This window comes from Dicentrarchus labrax, unplaced genomic scaffold, assembly GCF_905237075.1.
Source record: "Dicentrarchus labrax unplaced genomic scaffold, dlabrax2021, whole genome shotgun sequence".
Classification (NCBI taxonomy): Eukaryota; Metazoa; Chordata; class Actinopteri; family Moronidae; genus Dicentrarchus; species Dicentrarchus labrax.
Window position 1 is genome coordinate 29,879,277 of NW_026136720.1, and position 19,587 is coordinate 29,898,863.

At 42.6% G+C, this 19,587-nt stretch overlaps 1 protein-coding gene across 1 annotated transcript; it reads right to left on the reverse strand.

Moving 5' to 3' along the window:
- Positions 1-453: 453 nt before the first annotated feature.
- On the reverse strand, positions 454-18,857 carry slc7a5 (solute carrier family 7 member 5). The gene is made up of 10 exons (XM_051383233.1): positions 18,041-18,857; positions 16,088-16,213; positions 6,666-6,771; positions 6,266-6,310; positions 6,052-6,175; positions 5,406-5,509; positions 5,178-5,274; positions 4,649-4,798; positions 2,607-2,784; positions 454-2,410 (listed from the first exon to the last, which is right to left on the reverse strand). The coding sequence occupies exons 1-10, from the start codon at positions 18,621-18,623 to the stop codon at positions 2,358-2,360; spliced, it is 1,566 nt and encodes a 521-aa protein (XP_051239193.1). The 5' UTR covers positions 18,624-18,857; the 3' UTR covers positions 454-2,357.
- Positions 18,858-19,587: the final 730 nt, after the last annotated feature.

The following is a 19,587-nucleotide window of genomic DNA, read 5'->3' on the forward strand; positions in this document are numbered from 1 at the left end:
CAACATAATCAGAAACTCGATATTAAGATGTCTGTAATATTTGATGCTGTAAATGCTTTTTCCTACTTATTTCAATCAGATTCACTGTAGACAGCAGTGCCTGTCATCTTTTTTACACACTGAGGCTATGAAATGAAAGAATTTTCATCTTCTCATCTTCCTCAAAGCTGCATTAAATATTCTGGCCACTTGAGGGCAGTGCAACAAGCTGTAGAAAAATATTGGTATAATCAGCTTGTAAAGCTGTTATGGCTAAAATGTTAGCAAACAATTAGCCGTTTACACATTCAGCAGACACATTAGCATAAATCTGGAGTCTTTCTGGCTATATGATGAATGGAAGTCCAGTATTATATTTCTCTTAGCCCCATTTATAAAAATAAAATAAAATAAATAATATAGAACAGATGAGACAAAACATAGACCAAAACTAAACACAACAGAACACAAGAGTGGAAAAAAAACTCAAGATTTATTTGTAAAGCACTTTCCACAAAATGCCCTGTAAACAAATTAGAAGGACTTATAACAATGAACAACAAAGTTTCCTAAAAATAAATAAATAAACTTTCTACAGTCCTATTCAGGTTAGTTTCCCATCGGCTTCGTGCGATGGCTGGAGTGTTAGAAAGGTTCTACCTCTAAAACATACACATTAGCCCCTCCTACATCCACCAGCGCTGTCTCCATGGCAACAACTCCACAGCCTCTACAGCGCTCACACTGTGTCTCTACGGAAACAACGCCCCCGCAGTGACATTTACTTTTGGTCCGCTGCCAGGAGGAGGGTCGACGTTAATAATACAGTTATAACTGTCGCTGTGCGTGAACGTGTAAAAACAAAACATGAGGATGAGAAATAAAAACAGTTCATACTGTCTCTTAAAAAAAAGAAAAACACTGTCAGTGTCATGTAACGGAGCTCTGTGAGCCGGCTCAATACACTGAGATATTGATCCCCAGTGAAATTGAGATCGCTGACCCAAAAAATAATCAACAGCAGGAAAAAAGCACATAATTTGAATTCTGACCCACTTTTCAGCGATGGTCACAATACAATTTCCCATTCCGGTATATGCAGCACCCTCAGTCTGACCACAGGACGATTTAAAGAGCAATGCAACTTCAATAGCAATTAAACTCCAATACCCAGAAATCCTGTGAGGTGACATAACTATACTGGATCATGTTTACCACCAGTGTAATGCTTGAGACAGAAATATGTAGGTAGGCTTTGAACAAAAAACATGACTTAACAGAAAACTTCCTACTCGCTCTGAGCAATTTAGTTAGCCCGACAACTGAGCATAGATACTAACTAACATTAAATTACTGACTACCTATCTGCATGTGTATAATTCAGCTGTCTAATGAAAGCTGAACACGGCCTACAGGAGACATTTGTCAACAGTCTCAATGTAAAAATTGGAAACATCTGTAACACACCAAGATCTCCATTCATCTTCACTCACTTCCTACAGCAGCATAGACGACTTTAAAACCAGACCGGGTCACCAAAAAACAACAAAGGGCAGGGCTAAAAGTCAACAGACAGACAGACACTGAGTGGTAACGGACATTACAGTGACCGAAATGTCGCACCGTCGACCAGCAAGCAACAACACAATACTTTTAGAAGAATTGTAAATACTGCAGGACCACAGGTTTCCAATGCGAAGTCTCATGAATATCTGACTAAGCTAACCTCCAACTTCTACTTGAAAGCAAAGGTTGGTTGCAGGAGATTGAAATTAAATTCTTCCGGGATTTTTTTTTTTTTAAAAGCTCCTGGTTGCAAAGGTTTGACTCTTGAGAGAGCTCCGTTTATAGCTGTTTGCAGGTCAGTGCCAGGGCTGACCGCAGCCTCCGTCAACCGCAACTGCCATACCTGACAGGTACGCCTTCATTTGCCACATAAGGCACAGCTTGTTAAATACAACAGGGTTCTGATGAGGGAGGATATTTTACATGAACTTATTCACAAAATAACAGCAGTAAAAAAAAAAAAAACCCCAACAAATTCATTGAAATGCATCATAAAAACGACAATGCACAACAGCCTATGAAAAATGATTGTTAGTGACTAAAAATAGTCCATACTCAAATGACAACCCAAATGTCAGCAACATAAGAAACAAAAGGAAAACAGTTGAAGACCGCTGAGACACCGTGGCCAAAAATCGCCTGTGTGTCTTCATCAGGTCCTTATCAGCACCCAGCAGACGGGGGTGTGTGTGTGTGAGAGAGAGAGAGAGAGAGATTGGGTTGAGAGGGGTCAACAGAGGTCCAGCTTCATCAGCTGTGATGTCAGAGCCCAGAGGTCAGAGGGTTGGTGCAACCCGATTGGCCGCTGGCTTTTAGGACTGAGGCACCACCTCCATCATCTTCTGACACATGACTGTGGTCGAGACTGCAAAAAACACACACACACACACACACACACACACACACACACACACACACACACACACACACACACACACACACACACACACACACACACACACACACACACACACACACACACAGAGAGTGATGATTAACCACAGTGTCAGGTGAAGTAACTGAGAAAGGCAGACGTGAGAAGAGACAGGTGTTGTACTCACAGATTCCATGCTGCAGCCACTCGGGTTTGCTCTTCCACCACACGCCGACTAAGTAGACGGGAATTCCGGTGGCGATGATGCCGAAGCCGATCGCACACTCCACTGGAGTCTTCCAGAAGGAAACGATGATGAGGAAGATGCAGGCCAGCACGAAGCTCACTGGCAGCAGAATATTCACCTGCCGGGAGAAGATTCATGATCATCAGTTCCACCGCACTCTTGACTCTCTTGACTTTCTTGAGAGTCAGATAAAACCACACTGTTGTTGTTTTGGATTAATCAAACAATATGCTTGTTCAATAATGAGCTTTAGACATTCTGGTAGCTGGATTTTTTTACCTTGGGGGAGAGCCAGGCTACCATTCCCAGTCTCTATGCTAAGCTAGGGTTTAGCAAAGTGCAACCAAAGTACACGCACCAGAGGACCTCAGTGACCCAGTTATGGTATTAAATATTGTAACTGTGCAGAGCCATCAAAGAAATTAGAGAGAGAGATTTGGAATTTGGAAAAGACATGTCAGTGAAGTCAGTGTAGCTCTGTCTCCTTTTAGGTCGTTTAGGTCTCCAGCAACTCTTGAGAGAAATATTTGGGGGTAGCGGGTGGCACAGGGCACACATGCGACTTTAGTGGCAACTGCCGGTTGTAGGGCTGGCAGTGGCTGGCTGGGAAATTTGAAGACATCACCCAACCCTAGATTGTAGCCATTTTAAGGACTGTGCCCATATACTGTTGTAAACTTTTGGTCAAGGGATGTTTCTCATAATTAAGACTATATTCCTTTAGCTCTGATGAAGGTACATCTTAATCCCACGGCTGTGTGCTTCCAGCTTTGTGGCAGCAGATTTGGAAAGGCCCTTTCCTGTGTCACCATGACAACACCCCTGTGCACAAAGCCAGGTCCATAAAGAAATGGACACTTTCTGAGTTTGGCATGAAAGAACTTGACCTGTACACCGTTTAATCAGTCCTTTTGGATAAACTGGACTGCCAACTAAGAGCCAGCCCTTATCCCCCGACATCAGTGTTGGACCTTGCTAACACTCTTGTCGCTGAATGGAAGCAAATCCCTGCAGCCAGGCATCAAAATCTGGTGGAAAGCCCTCAAAGAAAGTCTGAGAAGTCTGGTCAGGTGACCACATATTTTTGGCCATGTAGACTGAATGAATACTGAAGATATTATGAATCTACCAGGTTGCTGATGCCTCACCAACGTGATTAATTAGTTCATCTAATTGTGTGATTGTCTGGCAGCTCTGCGCCGAATCCATTGAACAGCAGGAATGTGACAGACAAAGAAAGGAGAAAGAAATAGAGTGGGAGAGTGGAAGAGAGGGATGGAGGTCAGCAGAGAGACAGTGCCACCACTGTCCCACCACTCAGTCTCACACACACACACACACACACACACACAGAGTGCTGGCTAACAGATCTATCTGCCTATTTCACTTCACTGCCCTAACAGACTCCGCCTCTAACCAAAATACAACGGCGTGCCAGCGGGCGGATGAGTAAAGTCAGGGCTCTAAAAAAGGGACACACACACTAGCATCACACATGAAAGCTCACACACTCACATGCAAACAAAGTGCAAAAATGGCACAATGGTCTTCTGTGTGTTGGAGAGTCCTGCAGCAACTGGTTTAGTCAGGAGGTATAGTGCTCTTCCTCTTGTGCGTACACGTACACACACTCACACACATTCACACACTTCTACCCAGCAGGCCTCAACACCAGCTGACAAGCATCCAGCTTCTCTTCTGTCTGTTAATCTGCGATCAGTCCCTATTCATCTGAGCTCTGCTGAATGGATCTTTGTTGGTTGGATGAGCCAAAGAAGAAATATTTCCTGCTGCCAAAGCTAACTCGAGTGGGAGCTGATGGTGACAAAGACTTTCATGTCCACTTGTCTCCCACTGTCTGTGTGTGTCTGTCCATGATCATCATCAGAAAGTCAGAGGGGGAAACAAGCCATACCCACACACCAGTACTCCTTGTTTCTTTCTTTCATTCTGACTGGTTGACTCCATCACGTTAAGCTCACCTTGATTGGTCGCTCCAGCTCTGGCTTCTTATAACGGAGCCACATCATCCCGACGATTGCCATGGCGATGCAGAGCCAGTTGAAGAAGCTGAAGAAGTTTATGACGGAGAAGATGTCGTTGGAGAAGGCGTAGAGCAGTGTCATCAAGCACTGGACAGAGAAAAGCAATTAGGAGAGCAATGCAAATCTTCTTTCTGGTAAAGCTGTGTGCTTTACACATACACACTAACTCTGTTGCTGAGGATGCCCTGCAACAAAGACTCCATCCATAAAAAAATGCTTTCCTTCCTAAGCCCCGCCCCTTTTTGCTCTCCGCTCCAATAACAGAAGTCTGTCAGAACCTCACTTAGATAGGCTCATAAAAATTTTGAAGATAGTTAAAAGATAAAAGCAACATACAATCACATCCAAGTTACACCACTGTAATACAGTGCAGTGGTCCCCTCCTGATTTAAAGGATTAAAAAAGATTTATACAATTACATTGTAAGATATCTGTGTTTCAGTGTACAGTAAATTAGAGTACATACAGTGAATATCAGTGAGGGCAGCGGGGTCAGCAGGGTGGGGTGGATCATTGACAGCAAACTGGGCAGGTGACCCTCCCGGGAACCCACAAAGAATAACCTGATGGGGAAGGAACGACATGGATACTGGGTATGAACAGATACATTCTTGATGTTTTGTGTTTTTGAGCTCTGACTGTTTCCCCAAACCTGGTTACTCCACACAAATGACTAAATGTGTGTGTGTGTTACCTGGATGATGTGAACAGAGAGCCGTTGACTGATCCAAAGCAGGACAGACCTACAAACACTGGGATGATCCATGCCATCGGACCTAGGTGTTGGTTACCAAAATCCTGGAGGACACACACACACACACACACACACACACACACACACACACACACACACACACACACACACACACACACACACACACACACACACACACACACACACACACACAGTACAGATGTGTAAATAAGTCAAGTAGCAAAGTAGATGCAGTCACACCAGAAAGTCTTAAAGAGAGAAAGCATTGAAACACTGTTCAGACGCTTTGCAATCGGTCAGTGGCATACATTTGCTGAAGTTGAATTTGACAACCATACATTGGTGCAGCTTTACTTCACCTTAAATATACTGACCACAGTGAAATGTCGACATTTGAAATGCTGGCTCTAACTTTGCTAATAATTCTACATGTTGTAAAAGTAGAGTATATCCAGAGGGAAGCCACAGAGCTATGATTTAGGCAACTAATCAATGATGTACGAGGAAAACATTTATGACCTCTGGGTCTGTGTGTTCAGCTTAAAAGGTCACTAAATAGTAAAATGTATCTGCTGTGTTTGGCACTGTTCATACGAAGAAAGTAGCTCAAAGTGTGTGCACTCACCACAGCCACGGCCTGTGAGCCGAGCATCTGCTCAGGGGTGAGGGTGGTGAAATATGCCAGGTTGGTCAGAACGTACACTGCTGTCACAATGGGCAGAGAGATGATGATGGCACGAGGAAGGTTTCTGGGGAAGATACACAAACACTCTTAGTTACAACTAGCGACAAGTCTGTATTTGATCATAAAAGCATTCAAGTCACTTATTAACACTCACTTGTAAGGCTCAATCATCTCCTCAGTGACAAAATTCAAGTAGTTCCTGTAAGCAACAATCAAAGACATTGTCCAGTTAGGAACTTTTACACAAAACAATCTCCTTTATTTAGAAAAGAAAAGAAATAGAGACTCATAGAGACTTCATTGATCCCCAGGGGAATAAACTCACAATCTAGTTACAATCTAGGAAGTAGGCCTGGTGAACATTCGAGAGTCTTCTATTTAATTGACTAATGATCCATTGTTTCTATATGTTCGTTTCCATCCTTCGGCCATATTGGGGCACTAACAAATTAATCATGAATGATGAATTTGTCTGATCCTAAATTGGAAACTGGATCATGAATGGGCAGTGCAGTGGAACATGATCACACAGGCAGGTGGATGTGTTAACTCACCAGCCACCGTAGGCAAAAAGGCCGCTGTAGAGGGCCAAGCCAATGCTGCCAAACTCATATTTTGACCCTTTGAATGAATTTTCTGGAAGAAGACCATCTGTGCCACCTGGAGAAACAGGGAGAAAGAACTGGGTTAAGACAAAAAAAAAAAGGCCAAATCCATCTGTCTGCATTATTGCTCTGCAGGCAAGTAACCAGACAGTCTGGAGAACCTGAAATGTGGAACTATAAACAAAACAATGATCTGTATTTACCCAACACACAAAAAAAAGCCTTTAAGGGGGGTGGGGGCTTAAATCTGTCTCAGTATGCGGATCAGTGAAGGCCTGCAGAATGAAATGGAGTTAAGACGGGCTGAGACGGTCAATAACTGAGACTGCGGCATGACTCTGTGGATTGACCTGAGGCATGGTCGGATCACACCACAGACAAACAGAAGGGGCCCCAGGAAGAGACGGACAGACAGAGAAAAGTTGGTGGTTTATTGCCTTGCTCACGGGCAGGGCAACAGTAGTTGAGGGACTATTTTACTTCTATTATTTCAGCCGTTTATTACCTTTTTCCTTTGGCAGTACGCTTTCTGTGGATAGTGACAGTAGAGAGTGACAGGAAAGGAGGGGAGAGAGAGGAGGGACGGCACTGGGTGCACTGCAGGACCGACTCAGCCTTGATATGTGGTCCATCCCGATTTACGATATTTTGATCAGAACCCCTCTTCGCGACCTCCGGGTTGCTAATGGTTTGAGGGGCTCTGTGCTACATTCCTCACGGAGCTGCTCCTCACAACACACACACCCTCACACACACACATTCTCAGACACAGCGACGGTTGCTAAACCAACAGCCTGGGGCAGTGTTGGTACTGCAAGCGTTAGCACTAAGCCACTGTGCAGCGTGGGAAACGCCTTATTACTGCGCTGCTAACAAACACATGTGTGACCACAGCATCCTGTGACTCTGTTGCCCCACCCGCTCAGTGCTGCTCGGCATACCTTTTTTTAACTTGTTCATAAAAAGCACCAAAATGTTTCTATCAGTTAGGTTGAAGTAATCACATTCAGGAGCTTTCTCCTTAATAGATTAATCAGAGAGGAGGTTTTTTAACATATTTTTAACAAATCAAACATACTTAATAGGCTTGTTTTTAACAAATTTAGGGTTCCCTTCCTTGTTCTATTAACTCTTTTTGTTTTAATGGCTCTTGTGTTCAGATCTTCACTGTGCTCTAATCTTGTCAGATTTTTAGATCTAATCTAATCTAATCTAATTAGGTTTATATCTTAAATAATAATTAATTTTAAGTAACATTTTAATTAAGTTTTCTCTGCAGAAATGAATGAAATGTTGACATATAGGCCTGCTGTATATATTTGACGTTTCATTTTAAAGTTGTCTTCCACCTGTTAAAAATTCAGAAAGCCTAGCAGCTGTGGCGACGCCTAGAGCCATTGTTTGCTCTTAAATAAATCACAGAGCGTGGTGGTTCGTTTTGATTCAATTTACTGAAAATTACAAAATACTAAATGTCACTTCTTTTAAACAAAGTTGTTTCCCACACTGATATGTGCAAAGGAGTGTGTTTTTTTTTTTTTTAACAAGATAAGAATTGATGGACACATGAAGACCTCATGTGGCGTACATACACCTCAGGCCTTGGTTGCCCATTTCTTTACACACAGATAAACAGAACCATCGCTCAGGACCGTCTGCCTCCAAACCTACAGCTCACCTCACATCTCAGCGACACACCTGACTTGGTTCTAACCTTTCCAGCTTCTATCGCGGTAAAGTCTGACTCATCCCTGACTCCTGCTCCTCCTTCAACCCTGCTCTGCCCAGCTATTATTCAGTGATCTGGCGACTATGTATTAGAAACAAATTTGTGGTGGAAATACACAAATATATCTTTCCTTCATTGTGTCAACTTTGCTCTTACACTCTGCCATTTATAGCTTTATTCCTTCTTCTGTTACTCCTCCATCACCTTCCACCACACTGGTCAGGAAACAACCTGAACTGCAATCAGCTGGTCACATGATACCAGTGCCAGGCAGTGACAGTGAGAAACACACGGAATGAAATATGCATACAAAGCACACACGCACACGCACACACACACACACACACACACACACACACACACACACACACACACACACACACACACACAGAGAGAGAATAAAAGACAAGTTCCCACCTCTTTAAATTAGGACTGGTTTAATAACAGGGGTTAGAAAGATTGAAGTCTTTTGCTTTAAAAAGCACAATGACTATTGACTCACTTTAATTTTACTTTATTTTGTCTGATACGCTCTTGTTCTACAAAGCATACACCTTAAAGCTGCAGCAGGTAAATTATATTTTGTCATATTTGCTGAAACTTTCACTATATCCTGACAAAAAAAATTAAAAAAATCAGGTTTCTCTGGATCCTCCTAGTGCTCCTAATGGAGTGTGCAAGAATCTGCGGGGCCTGAATGAAAACAACCAATCAGAGCTGAGAAAGATACCAAAGTTTTTATAAAACTTACCTGCTGCAGCTTTAAAGAAATAGTTAAAAGTTTTGGGAAATTTAGATTTGAATATCAATACCACCTTTATGTCTGTGTGAAGCTAGAGCCACGAGCTGATTATCCTAGCTTAGAGGAAAGACTGGAAGAAGGGGGAAACAGCTAGCCTGGCTCTGTCCAAAGTAAAAACCAACACCACTAAACCTAACTAATTAGCATTTTGTATCTTATTTGTTTCATTGATACACAAACTAATTAAATGTAGTATCTCTTGACAAAAAAACTGTTTTATCCCTCCGTCCAATAAGTCCCTCTAAAACAACAAATTGGATTCATTTAGTTAATTAGCAAGCTTTAGAGGTTCTGGTAGGTACTATATGTTTAAGCATTGAGTGAGCCAGGGCTAGCTGTTTCCCCCTGCAACAAGTTACAGAAGGAGGAGGATTACAGAACAGATATTACACAAACATGGTGAATTTGGATGAGAAACTCGCTTTATGTGGATGAAGCTCAGTCTAACAGCAAATCTTCACTATCTGGCAGCAGACGTGGCAGTGACTCAGTTTCCATTCAGTTAAAAGAGGCAGTGGATCAGGTAAAAGCTAAGGCATTACGTGGATCAGCCCTACTCTTAAGGCTGAGATGAATGGAACCCTCCCACTGCACAAACACACACGTTTTACTCATGAACACCTCGGGCAGAGCTGTGCAGAGCAAAACCACTTTAAGACGTCAACCGGGACTTTAACACGAGGTCCGAAAATATTGATCTGTGAGTGTAACTGTGTATTTTATTAAATAAACCATGTTAGTGTGGGGTAGATGAAGAATAAGAAGGAGAGAAAGGAAATCCCTGAAGGTGAAAGTGAAGTAAATCAGAGGGAAGTTTACATGGCCGGTCAACAAGGCATCAGTCTCTGTGAGCGGTTCACTTCCAAACAGTGTGGGCAGGTGTGACACTGAGTTTACTGAAGCTAATCTGATTACAATGTCCACTAATCTGAGACAGCAGCAGACTCTGACCTCATACACACACACACACACACACACACACACACACACACACACACACACACACACACACACACACACACACACACACACACACACACACACACACACACACACACACACACACACACACACACACACACACACACAAAGGGTGAATACGTTGCAGCATGTGTGTGTGGTGTCAGTTTGGTTTAACTTTACCAAACTCAAATCACCATGGCGACTAGACGGAAGCTGCCATATCTCTCCATGTTTATACTAACTGGGACTGTTTCCACAACAGAACTTGTACAGGAATTCCTTCTATGATACCGCTGTATTAAGTTCTGCTCTTTTCTATTAATTATCAAGTAACTTGTAACTATTGGCAGTAAGATGTGCCAATCAGATAGGCAAAAAAAATAAAAAATAAATAATATATATTAAAAATATATATAATCCAATACGATCCATTAGCCTAAACTTTTACACAAAGGGTTAACTAACTTGGTGCTATGTATTTCTTAAAAAGACTGCATCGGATTGGTGTCGGTATCGGCAGACACTCAAGGTTGCAGCATAGGTATCAGACATGAAAAAGTAGTAACGAGCCATCCCTAAACTTTAAGCCTCTGTGTAATGGAATATAGCTAACCTGGTAAAGCTGGCATTCCTTGATTGTTTCTGTAACTTGACCCATTGATAAAATTCCCCAACTTTCACCAAATGATTTAATTTATTTAAGAGATCCAATGACTATCTATAAATACCTATCTGTGTGTCACTTTCTTCCTTAATCAGATAGTTCCCTCACCAACCCCCGCTCCAGCTGTAGTGGCGCTGCAGTAAAGAAAGCCTGTCAGGGGAGTTTGTTGATGTAATCACAGCCACGCACCCAGTCCTTGTTTAAATCCAGATAATCTGAGGTGTCTCTGTTAAACAGTCATTAAAAACACTGTGATGAAAAAGATCAGTGTGCCATCAGATTACACAAGCTCACTTTTGAACCTGAACTTAGTAAAGGACTAGAATTACAAATGAGTAGAATTACTCTTCATGCTCCGGCTGCACACCTAAACAGGCATTAGACAGGCAGGGTTTGCATTCAACTTATGTGGCTTAACTTTACTTGGAGAATGATCAGTTCCTTCTTCCACTGAGGAGAGAACAGGGGGACGATCAGTTCGAGCTCATGCTTGTTATTTCAGGCGCCTATTTTAAAAATGAAGGATTCAACTGAATGAAAATCCACAAAAGTCAATTTGCTTTACTGTCAAAGTGGCCAAAGCTCAGGTTGTTACTTCTTAAACTGATAAACTTGTCTGAAAAATAAAGCTACAAAAGGTCAGAGATTAACATCTGCAGTCACTAACATGACATATATGACTGTAAATGGATCAACTGCATTCCTCATTTTACTGCTCAATTTGATTGTTTTGTCCACTGTAGTGGTAAGTTAAGGCCTCCTACTTTAGCCATGAAGTACATTTACACATGTGATATAAGCAAAAGTTACTTTTTGTCTGGATTATATATTTTAATAGTGTTCAGGGGAATACTGTTTATTTGTTGCATTCATTGCTATATAAGAGGCTATATATTCGAATATTCGGGCAGAAGTCAACATACAATGTCTCTACATTTGATTCCAATTACTAACTTAAGCCCTCACCAACAGAACCTTTTACACTGCTGAATTACAGAACGTGCAACTACTTAGAGCTTGTTTACCATCATTATGTCCACACACCCATCAGACCACACACTGGCTTTAACAGGCCTTACATCAGGGTAACTTTGTCTCTCTAGAGAAACTAATTAACTCACTTTTTCCATAAAGCTGACAGAAAACTGCCTGTCCCTATAAAGAGGTCATGGTCTATTTAACGGGACAGTGGTCCATTAGGGATAGAGCGATTATTGGCCTTGATTTATCTGATTGCCGATAAAATAAGTACATCTTAAAATGTCCTACTTTGTCTCTGATGCAGACGTTTGTCACCACTCATTAGTCTTGCTTAATTTCCCATCCACAGCACTATCTTTAATAGTAATAGTAGAGTCATTTTTTTTTTTTTTTTAAATACAACACTGAAAAGTTCTCTTTTGCAGCATATGCTTTAATTACTCAGATTTTTTTTTTTTACTCAATAAAAAAGTAGCATTACTGCAGTGTAAAAATAAGTACAAAAGTATTAACGTCAAAATATACTTAAAGTACCAGTTATAAAACAGCAGAATGGCCCAAAGTGCAAAGCAACTTGTAACTCAATATTTGCCTCTGAGGAGTAGAGGAGTGGAAGTATAAAGTACAAAATCTACTCAAAATCTTACTTAAGTACAATATTGTGAGTAAATTCAATCAATAATTAATTAATTAATTAATTACACTCTACCGCTGGGTATTCTATATTCTAAAAAAGATTTTTATTTCTTACTGAAAATGCATATCGGTTCCAAATATCTTTTATCGCTTTCCTTGATTACTAATAATCGGTATCTGTATCGGCCCTGAAAATACCACATCAGTCCATCCCTATGCTCCATGCATTCTGTATCCTGCAGCAGGTTTGTATGTTTTGTCTGGACCCTCTACTACTGATCTCTGCCAGTGAAAAGCCGGCTTTCAGAAGCCACACACTTTATCTCCCCCCTCTTACACTCCAACCTTCCCTCTCTCCAACCCCCCTCGGCTTCATCGCTTTCTAGCCCGCTTCTGAACAATTCCAGTCAGTGTTGAGGTCCTGTTTGCCCACCAGTCAGCTGATGTGAGACCTGTGACCTTCCGACCTCCGCAAAAACAGACGCTCAGTCAGTTCAACCACTGTGAATGTGTGCAATGATGATGAAAAAAAATACTTGATTGTATTGACTCCATTCTGTGTAAATCATAAAATTATTATATTCTTTTAAAAAAAGAAGACTTTGAAATTGTATTTAGCACTGTAATACTTTTTGGTTCTTCCATTTAAATTTACATTTAGACAATTGTGTGGATTGTTCTAGATGCTTCGAGCTTTGATCTGTAGGTTTGGCGTTGCAGTTTGAGTTCAACTGTCTTTTGTCTTGTCTTGTCTTGTCCCTGATTTTCAAAGCTGAACCTTACAGCTTGGCAAGGGTCAATGTCAGGTGTGAGGCCAAAGAGTAACAGGTCATATGTGAGCTCCAACCAGAGGCAGCACACAGACAGGTTACTGGTGTGGTTGGCAGCTCTCTACAAACATCCCTCAGACTGTGTGAGCTCCACTTCAGTTTAAACTCTGTGACTTTTCACTCTTTTTCCTCAAAGGTGTCTCTCTTTAAACAACAATTTACTGTGAGTAAAAATCAGACTAAACTGACTCTGCTGTCAGCTCCCAGCTACTAATCTGTAACTCTGTTTGCTTTGTCATTACATTTAATCTGCAAGTCTCGGTCTGTGCCTCACACTGACTCATTCACATTCAACACACATGCTTGTTGACTTCCCTTTTAGAGGGTTTCCCCCTCGAATTTTCTTGTGCCACCAAAGCGCAGTTTCCCTCTGATCTAATGCTGATCTATAGGAATTTAGCACTGCTTTCTGTCTGCCTCTGTGTCTCTCTCGGAGGAGTACAGCAGCCAAGAGCTCCCCTGCAGACAGGAAGAGAGCCAGCCATAGGGCTTGGCAGCATACACACAAAGGTAGCAGAAGTGTTATTTGTCATTGGAAAGGAAGAAGAAAAGGTATTATGCCACTTTTAATATTTAGGACCGCAAACCATAGTAGTCTAATTTCTATGACATGAACCCAATGAACCCCAAAGTCTTGGCTGAGAGTTGCACAGTCTTCCTCTAGGGGGCAGAGTCTGATTCCCCAAGCCCACATCCTGTCTGTATTAGTCACAATATGCCTTCTTCAGTAAACCTTCAATGCTCTAAAAGTGAATGGGACACGAGTTGTTGCTTGTTCAGACTGTTTGTGTGACTCAGACATCTTGTAAATAATGAGTAGATTTCCAAAGGTAAGGAGCCGTGTTCTACTTAGGAGCTATTGTTTCACTTCACTACATCCTGTGGCCTTAATGAGGCTTCGGCCCTGCTCCAGGAAGCTGAACACCGGCTACTCCGATTCCACAGATTCACTGCTCACATGGCACAAAGACAACAGGGAGGGTTGAGATCAACTTGGCCAGAATGGATTACAATGCTCTACAATGCTCTACAATGCGGTGACTGGGGTTCAAACAGAATCTCCACAGCTCATTTGTCTTTGATTTCGGGAGTTTCTCATTAAATTAGAGAAAAGAACATTTTCTTTGAGGGGTTCCAAAAACTAATCTTACAAATTATGGAACCTTTTTTTTAGACATTAGAGTGAACATCCAGCTGCCTATTGAAACTGTTTAACTTTTTATACCTCTTTACCTACTGTGGGGTGTACATACTAGCTGGACATAAGCCCTCGTAATTATTACCAATTTTAAAGTCACGTCAGTACTGTCATCAGAACATCTTTTTTGTTCAAAATAACATAGAAATAGACAAAAGACACAGAAGTGCTCAAGTCAAATAAACCACTTCCAGTTTCAGGTTGGGGCTGCACCATATGGTAAAAACATCACATTGCAATTGTTTTGATATTAGTATGATATATGGTATTGTGATTGTGATCTGTATCTTGATTAGTGTGGGAATGATCATTTTTACATCGCAAATTTAACTTGCAGTCTGTACCAAACAAACATGTTTTCTTACATTTTGAGAACAAGATTTGTAGGCCAGGGCATCTCTCACACATTGTACCTTTATCAAACAATTTCAGCTTCTGTGATTTGCATATTGCATTTGCATGGTGTAAAACATTCAGAAACCAGTTCGCACCAATGCAACTGGACGAGACAGTGCATCGTCTCAATAGCAGAGACTCTCTGCACATCTAACTCCCAGCTTCTCAGGTTTTTTATGTAGCTGGATATAATTTGTAGCGTCGTAAAATAATAGATAATATATAAAATGAGGATAGTGATAGTACTTACTTGTACATTTTAAGGCTTGTGTCAGACCCATTCAAACAGCTTTCAAGGGTGATTCTTTGATTTCTTGAACACCTTACCATTAAAAGTGATTTTAATTCAAATTGTAACACAGAGTTCTCTTTTTAAGAAATCTTTATCCAAGACCTTTCCAGGACATTTCCCTGGAGATTTGTGATTAAGTGATTTAGTTTCATCACAGGCAGGCGGTCAGTGTTTACGGGACACTTCGCGTTAGCTCACTTTCCGCTGTTCTCGCCAAAGCCGATTTTTCTGCAGTGTTTTTTCTCTGGTGATTTAACAACAGTTTGCCACAGTTTTTTCTCTAACCTAGGTTTACGTATGTGATGTGAGTGAGGGGCTAAAATACATAGATTATTTCCAGTAAATGTTGGTCATTTAATGACTGGAAAGTAATCTCTAAATGTCCAGGTTCTCCAGGATGCATGGGAACCCTGTAGTAGGTTTAAATAGTAAACTATATTACTTTAAAGGGGTTTTATGTCAGATATGCCCTATTTAAGTGGTATTATTTAACTTTAACAGATGTGTGTATTCTAAAGTATTGTGCATTCAACAAAATACAATGTGATTTTATGATAAAATACTGATAATTAACTGATGAATAGTACTGCCAGTGTACAGAGTCATATTGAATTGAATTCAAATAATGAACTGTGTTTAACTAATGAACTGCATTATATAAATTTAAAATTATGAGTAAAAATAAATAATTTCGTTTTTTTTGTTTATGGTTCATTAATTATAGGATGATTAATGTATCTAATTGTAGTGCTGATGTGTAGATCCTGTAGGTCTCATACTTTAGAACTGTTGGAAGGCGTGTTACTCGTGGTGAGGGAAGGGGCCGTCTCATTTGGGTGGGGCAACTCAACATGTACATGTCAGGGCTCGTGCAAAGTACCTTGGCCAATCTTGACGAAGCCGATGATGATGATGAGTCCGAGCGCCAGGAGCTTGGCCGCGGCGAAGAAGTCTTGCACTCTGGTGGCCGCCTTCACACTGTAGCAGTTCACAAACGTCAACAAGACTGCAGAGGGAGAGGGAGAGAGGGGAGACTGTAAGTGGCCGCACCGTTATAAGCGCTTTAGTGTGCCTCCCCCGTTTGCTGTCATCAACCACATGAAAAGGCCCCTTGCGGCTCTCAAAGCACGCTGGGAGCTGGAGAAGAATTCAGAGATGATAAACAAATTCTTAAGGGAATCAAATCCTTTTCAGTCTCTTTTACCCACACATGTACAAAGCTGGTAACCACCCCCTCCTGAACACACACACACTCATTGGGTTGTCGAAGCGGGTCCTAATTCTGTTGTGGACCCCATTAAAAGTGATTAACTAAAGCAGCAGGTCCCTTCAGAGCTCCTAAATCAGATCGGGGGCCACAACAGAGAGACGAGACTGAGCACAATGAGGCTCTGTGTTAAAGAGAGCAAGACAAAGAGAGAGGGAGCCTGAGTACAGTAGAGGGCTGGACACACACACACACACACACACACACACACACACACACACACACACACACACACACACACAAGGCTGGCATCCGAATTCACACAAGCATGCACACACACAACTGACTAATAATTGGGCATATGTGTGTGTGTGCATGCGTGCAAGTGAACACACAGATATACTGATCCCAATTCCCACAGAAACAGGTCAAACCGAACAATAACTTACAACAAGTGTAAGTGTGTGTGTGTGTGTGTGGTGTGTGTGTGTGTAGATTTGGCTCTCAGCCCCTAAGTGACCCTGACTGCCTACACCGCAGGCATGCACACACACACACACACACACACACACCAAAGCAAGCAAAGCTTGAGAACACACACGCACACGGATAACTGAGCCTCTCGGTCCACAGCTTTGTCATGTGGTCTCAGTCAGGATTTAGCCTTCAGTCAATCTGCAGATTAGGCACTAGGGTTACTAGCTGGCACCACACACACACACACACACACACACACAAATATATATGCATACACAATGTCATGTGGAATCATGTATTCAGAAAGAGATGGAGTGTGTGAGCTGAAGTGCGGGGGGCGGGGGGAGACACTTGTTGCGTGTGGCGGTCAAAGAAAACAACCAGACTGGTGCCAATAGGCTAAAGTGGCTATAAATCCAGAGTTAATCTTGTTAAGACTCTATACAAAACAAGGCAAATATAAATATAATAAATAAAATATATTGCCTGTTTCTTCACACACATTGAGTTTAAGCCTCATACATAATCTGCCATATTAATATCTCACACATAACACATTATTTATTATTCATATATATTTTGTAACGCAAAGTTATCCTCAAATTTAGAGTTAAAAAAGAGGCAGTATGATCATTTAGCAGCCTACAATAGATGGTCTCAGGCAATAGGAACTCAAACTGCCCCCTGGTGAGAATAAAACACAAAGAATGACTGGGATTTATGGTTGTCTTTGTCATAATATTAGCATCTTTAGACCTGTAGGCATAAGGTCGTCTTTTCATCAGTTCTACAGTTAAATGAATTAATTATTACAAAGAGATAAAGTTTAAATTAAACATGTTCAGTAAATGTATTTATAAATCAATGAGAATGTGTAAATGAAATGAGCATACATTGTTCCCAATGGGACATCTATGAGCAGCGGACCTGATGTAATAACGCGGCATTTTTGCGTTTGAGGCTGTGCGCGTGTCTCGTCAACATCACACGTGGTACGAAACCTACCGCACCGACCGAGGTGTGTGAGATGAGTCGGTGGGTTACCTCCTGTCTGTGTCCCGACAGTGGCAGTGCGTGTAAGTGTAACTCCACCCCAACACACAACAACAACACCTAAAGTTGCATCATCCTGGGCAGCATGATACTCACGGATGCAGAGGCAGGCCACGACCTTGGCCCCGTTCTCCGGCACCGGGCACACGGGGAACAGGGGCTTGATGAGGTAGGTGGCGAAAACGTAGGCGACGATGTACTGCGAGGACGGCCGGATGATGAGCAACTCGATCCAGAGTTTGAGGAAAGCCGGCAGGGAGCCGTACACCTCCAGGATGTAGGCATAGTCCCCCCCGGACTTGCTGATGGTGGTCCCCAGCTCCGCGTAGCAGAGGGCTCCCACCGTGGAGAACACCCCACACACCGCCCACACGACCAGGGACAGACCCACCGAGCCGGCCTCCTTCACCACGCCGGTCGGTGTGACGAAGATGCCCGAGCCTATGATGGTGCCAACAATGATGGCCACGCCGTTCACCAGGGTGATGGTCCTCTTCAGCGTGACTCCTTCCTCTCCTCCGGCGGCGTTGTTGGGGCTCTTGGCGTCGCCTCCCGGTGCTCCGCCCTGGTTGGAGTCCTCCTTATCCCCGCTGCCCGGGGACAGCATCCTCTCCGTAACCTGCTTGTCCTCCTCCCTGTCTGCCGAGGAATTGGAGTTTCTCTTCTTGAGCCCAGACATCGTTGGCTTAGTTTCCTCTTTCTTCTTCCTCACTCGAGGCTTCCCACTTTCCCGCGGGTCTGTTCCTCTCTGTGTTCGGTCCGCTCTGTGGTCTGATACCGGCCGGGCTCAGCCACGACGAGTCAGCGGTGTGTCTGTGGGTCTGTCAGAGCAGCGTGCTTTCTCGTGTCTTTACTCTATCCACGTACAAAGAAAGCGTGTAAATTGGCATCATGGCCCTCCTCCGTCAAGGCCAGCCCCTGTTTGAGATCCGCGTCTCCTCCTCGTCAGTTTTGTCTTTCGCTGCCCTCTAGCGGCGGACTGCGACACTGCTTCCCTCCAGCACACTGCCTCGTCTCACTCTTCCCATCTGATCTGGGTTTGAGGGACCAGATGGCCCCACGTGATGGACCGGTCGGGTCTACATGGCTTCATCTCTGCATAAAAGGACAAGGAAATACCAGTAATACAGCACAGGAGCAGGAAGCACTCAACCGTTAGCAGTCTGTCCAGTTTTTCAGCCAAGCACCTGAACCAGCTGGACTGATTTATGGCTCTCTAATCTCAGACATTGAGTCTGATAATAGCCTGAGGGCACGTGAACTGGAAGCCCCCAGAAATGGGGATTCAAGACATCTTGTGTCATTTTATGGATCTGGACCATTTTATGGACCATCCTCTTCAAAGCGTTGTGTAGCCCAGGGTTTAGATGCCTCTGAGCCAGGAGTTAAATATTGGGTGTCACTCACTCATTCAGGGAATGTGATGTTTCTGTCAGCAGCTGATGTCACTTTGTATCCTCGGCTATGCAAATGTTGAAAGTGAAGTACTAACCTGTTATGGTAATTCCAGTATTTATTTCGCACACTTCTCTAGCAGAGAAATCTGATCTGATTGCCCGGTCTTGGTTGCATGAGTGTGTTTTGCATCGGACAAAATTATATTCAAATGTGGCACGTGGCACCACATTTGAATCAGATCAGTA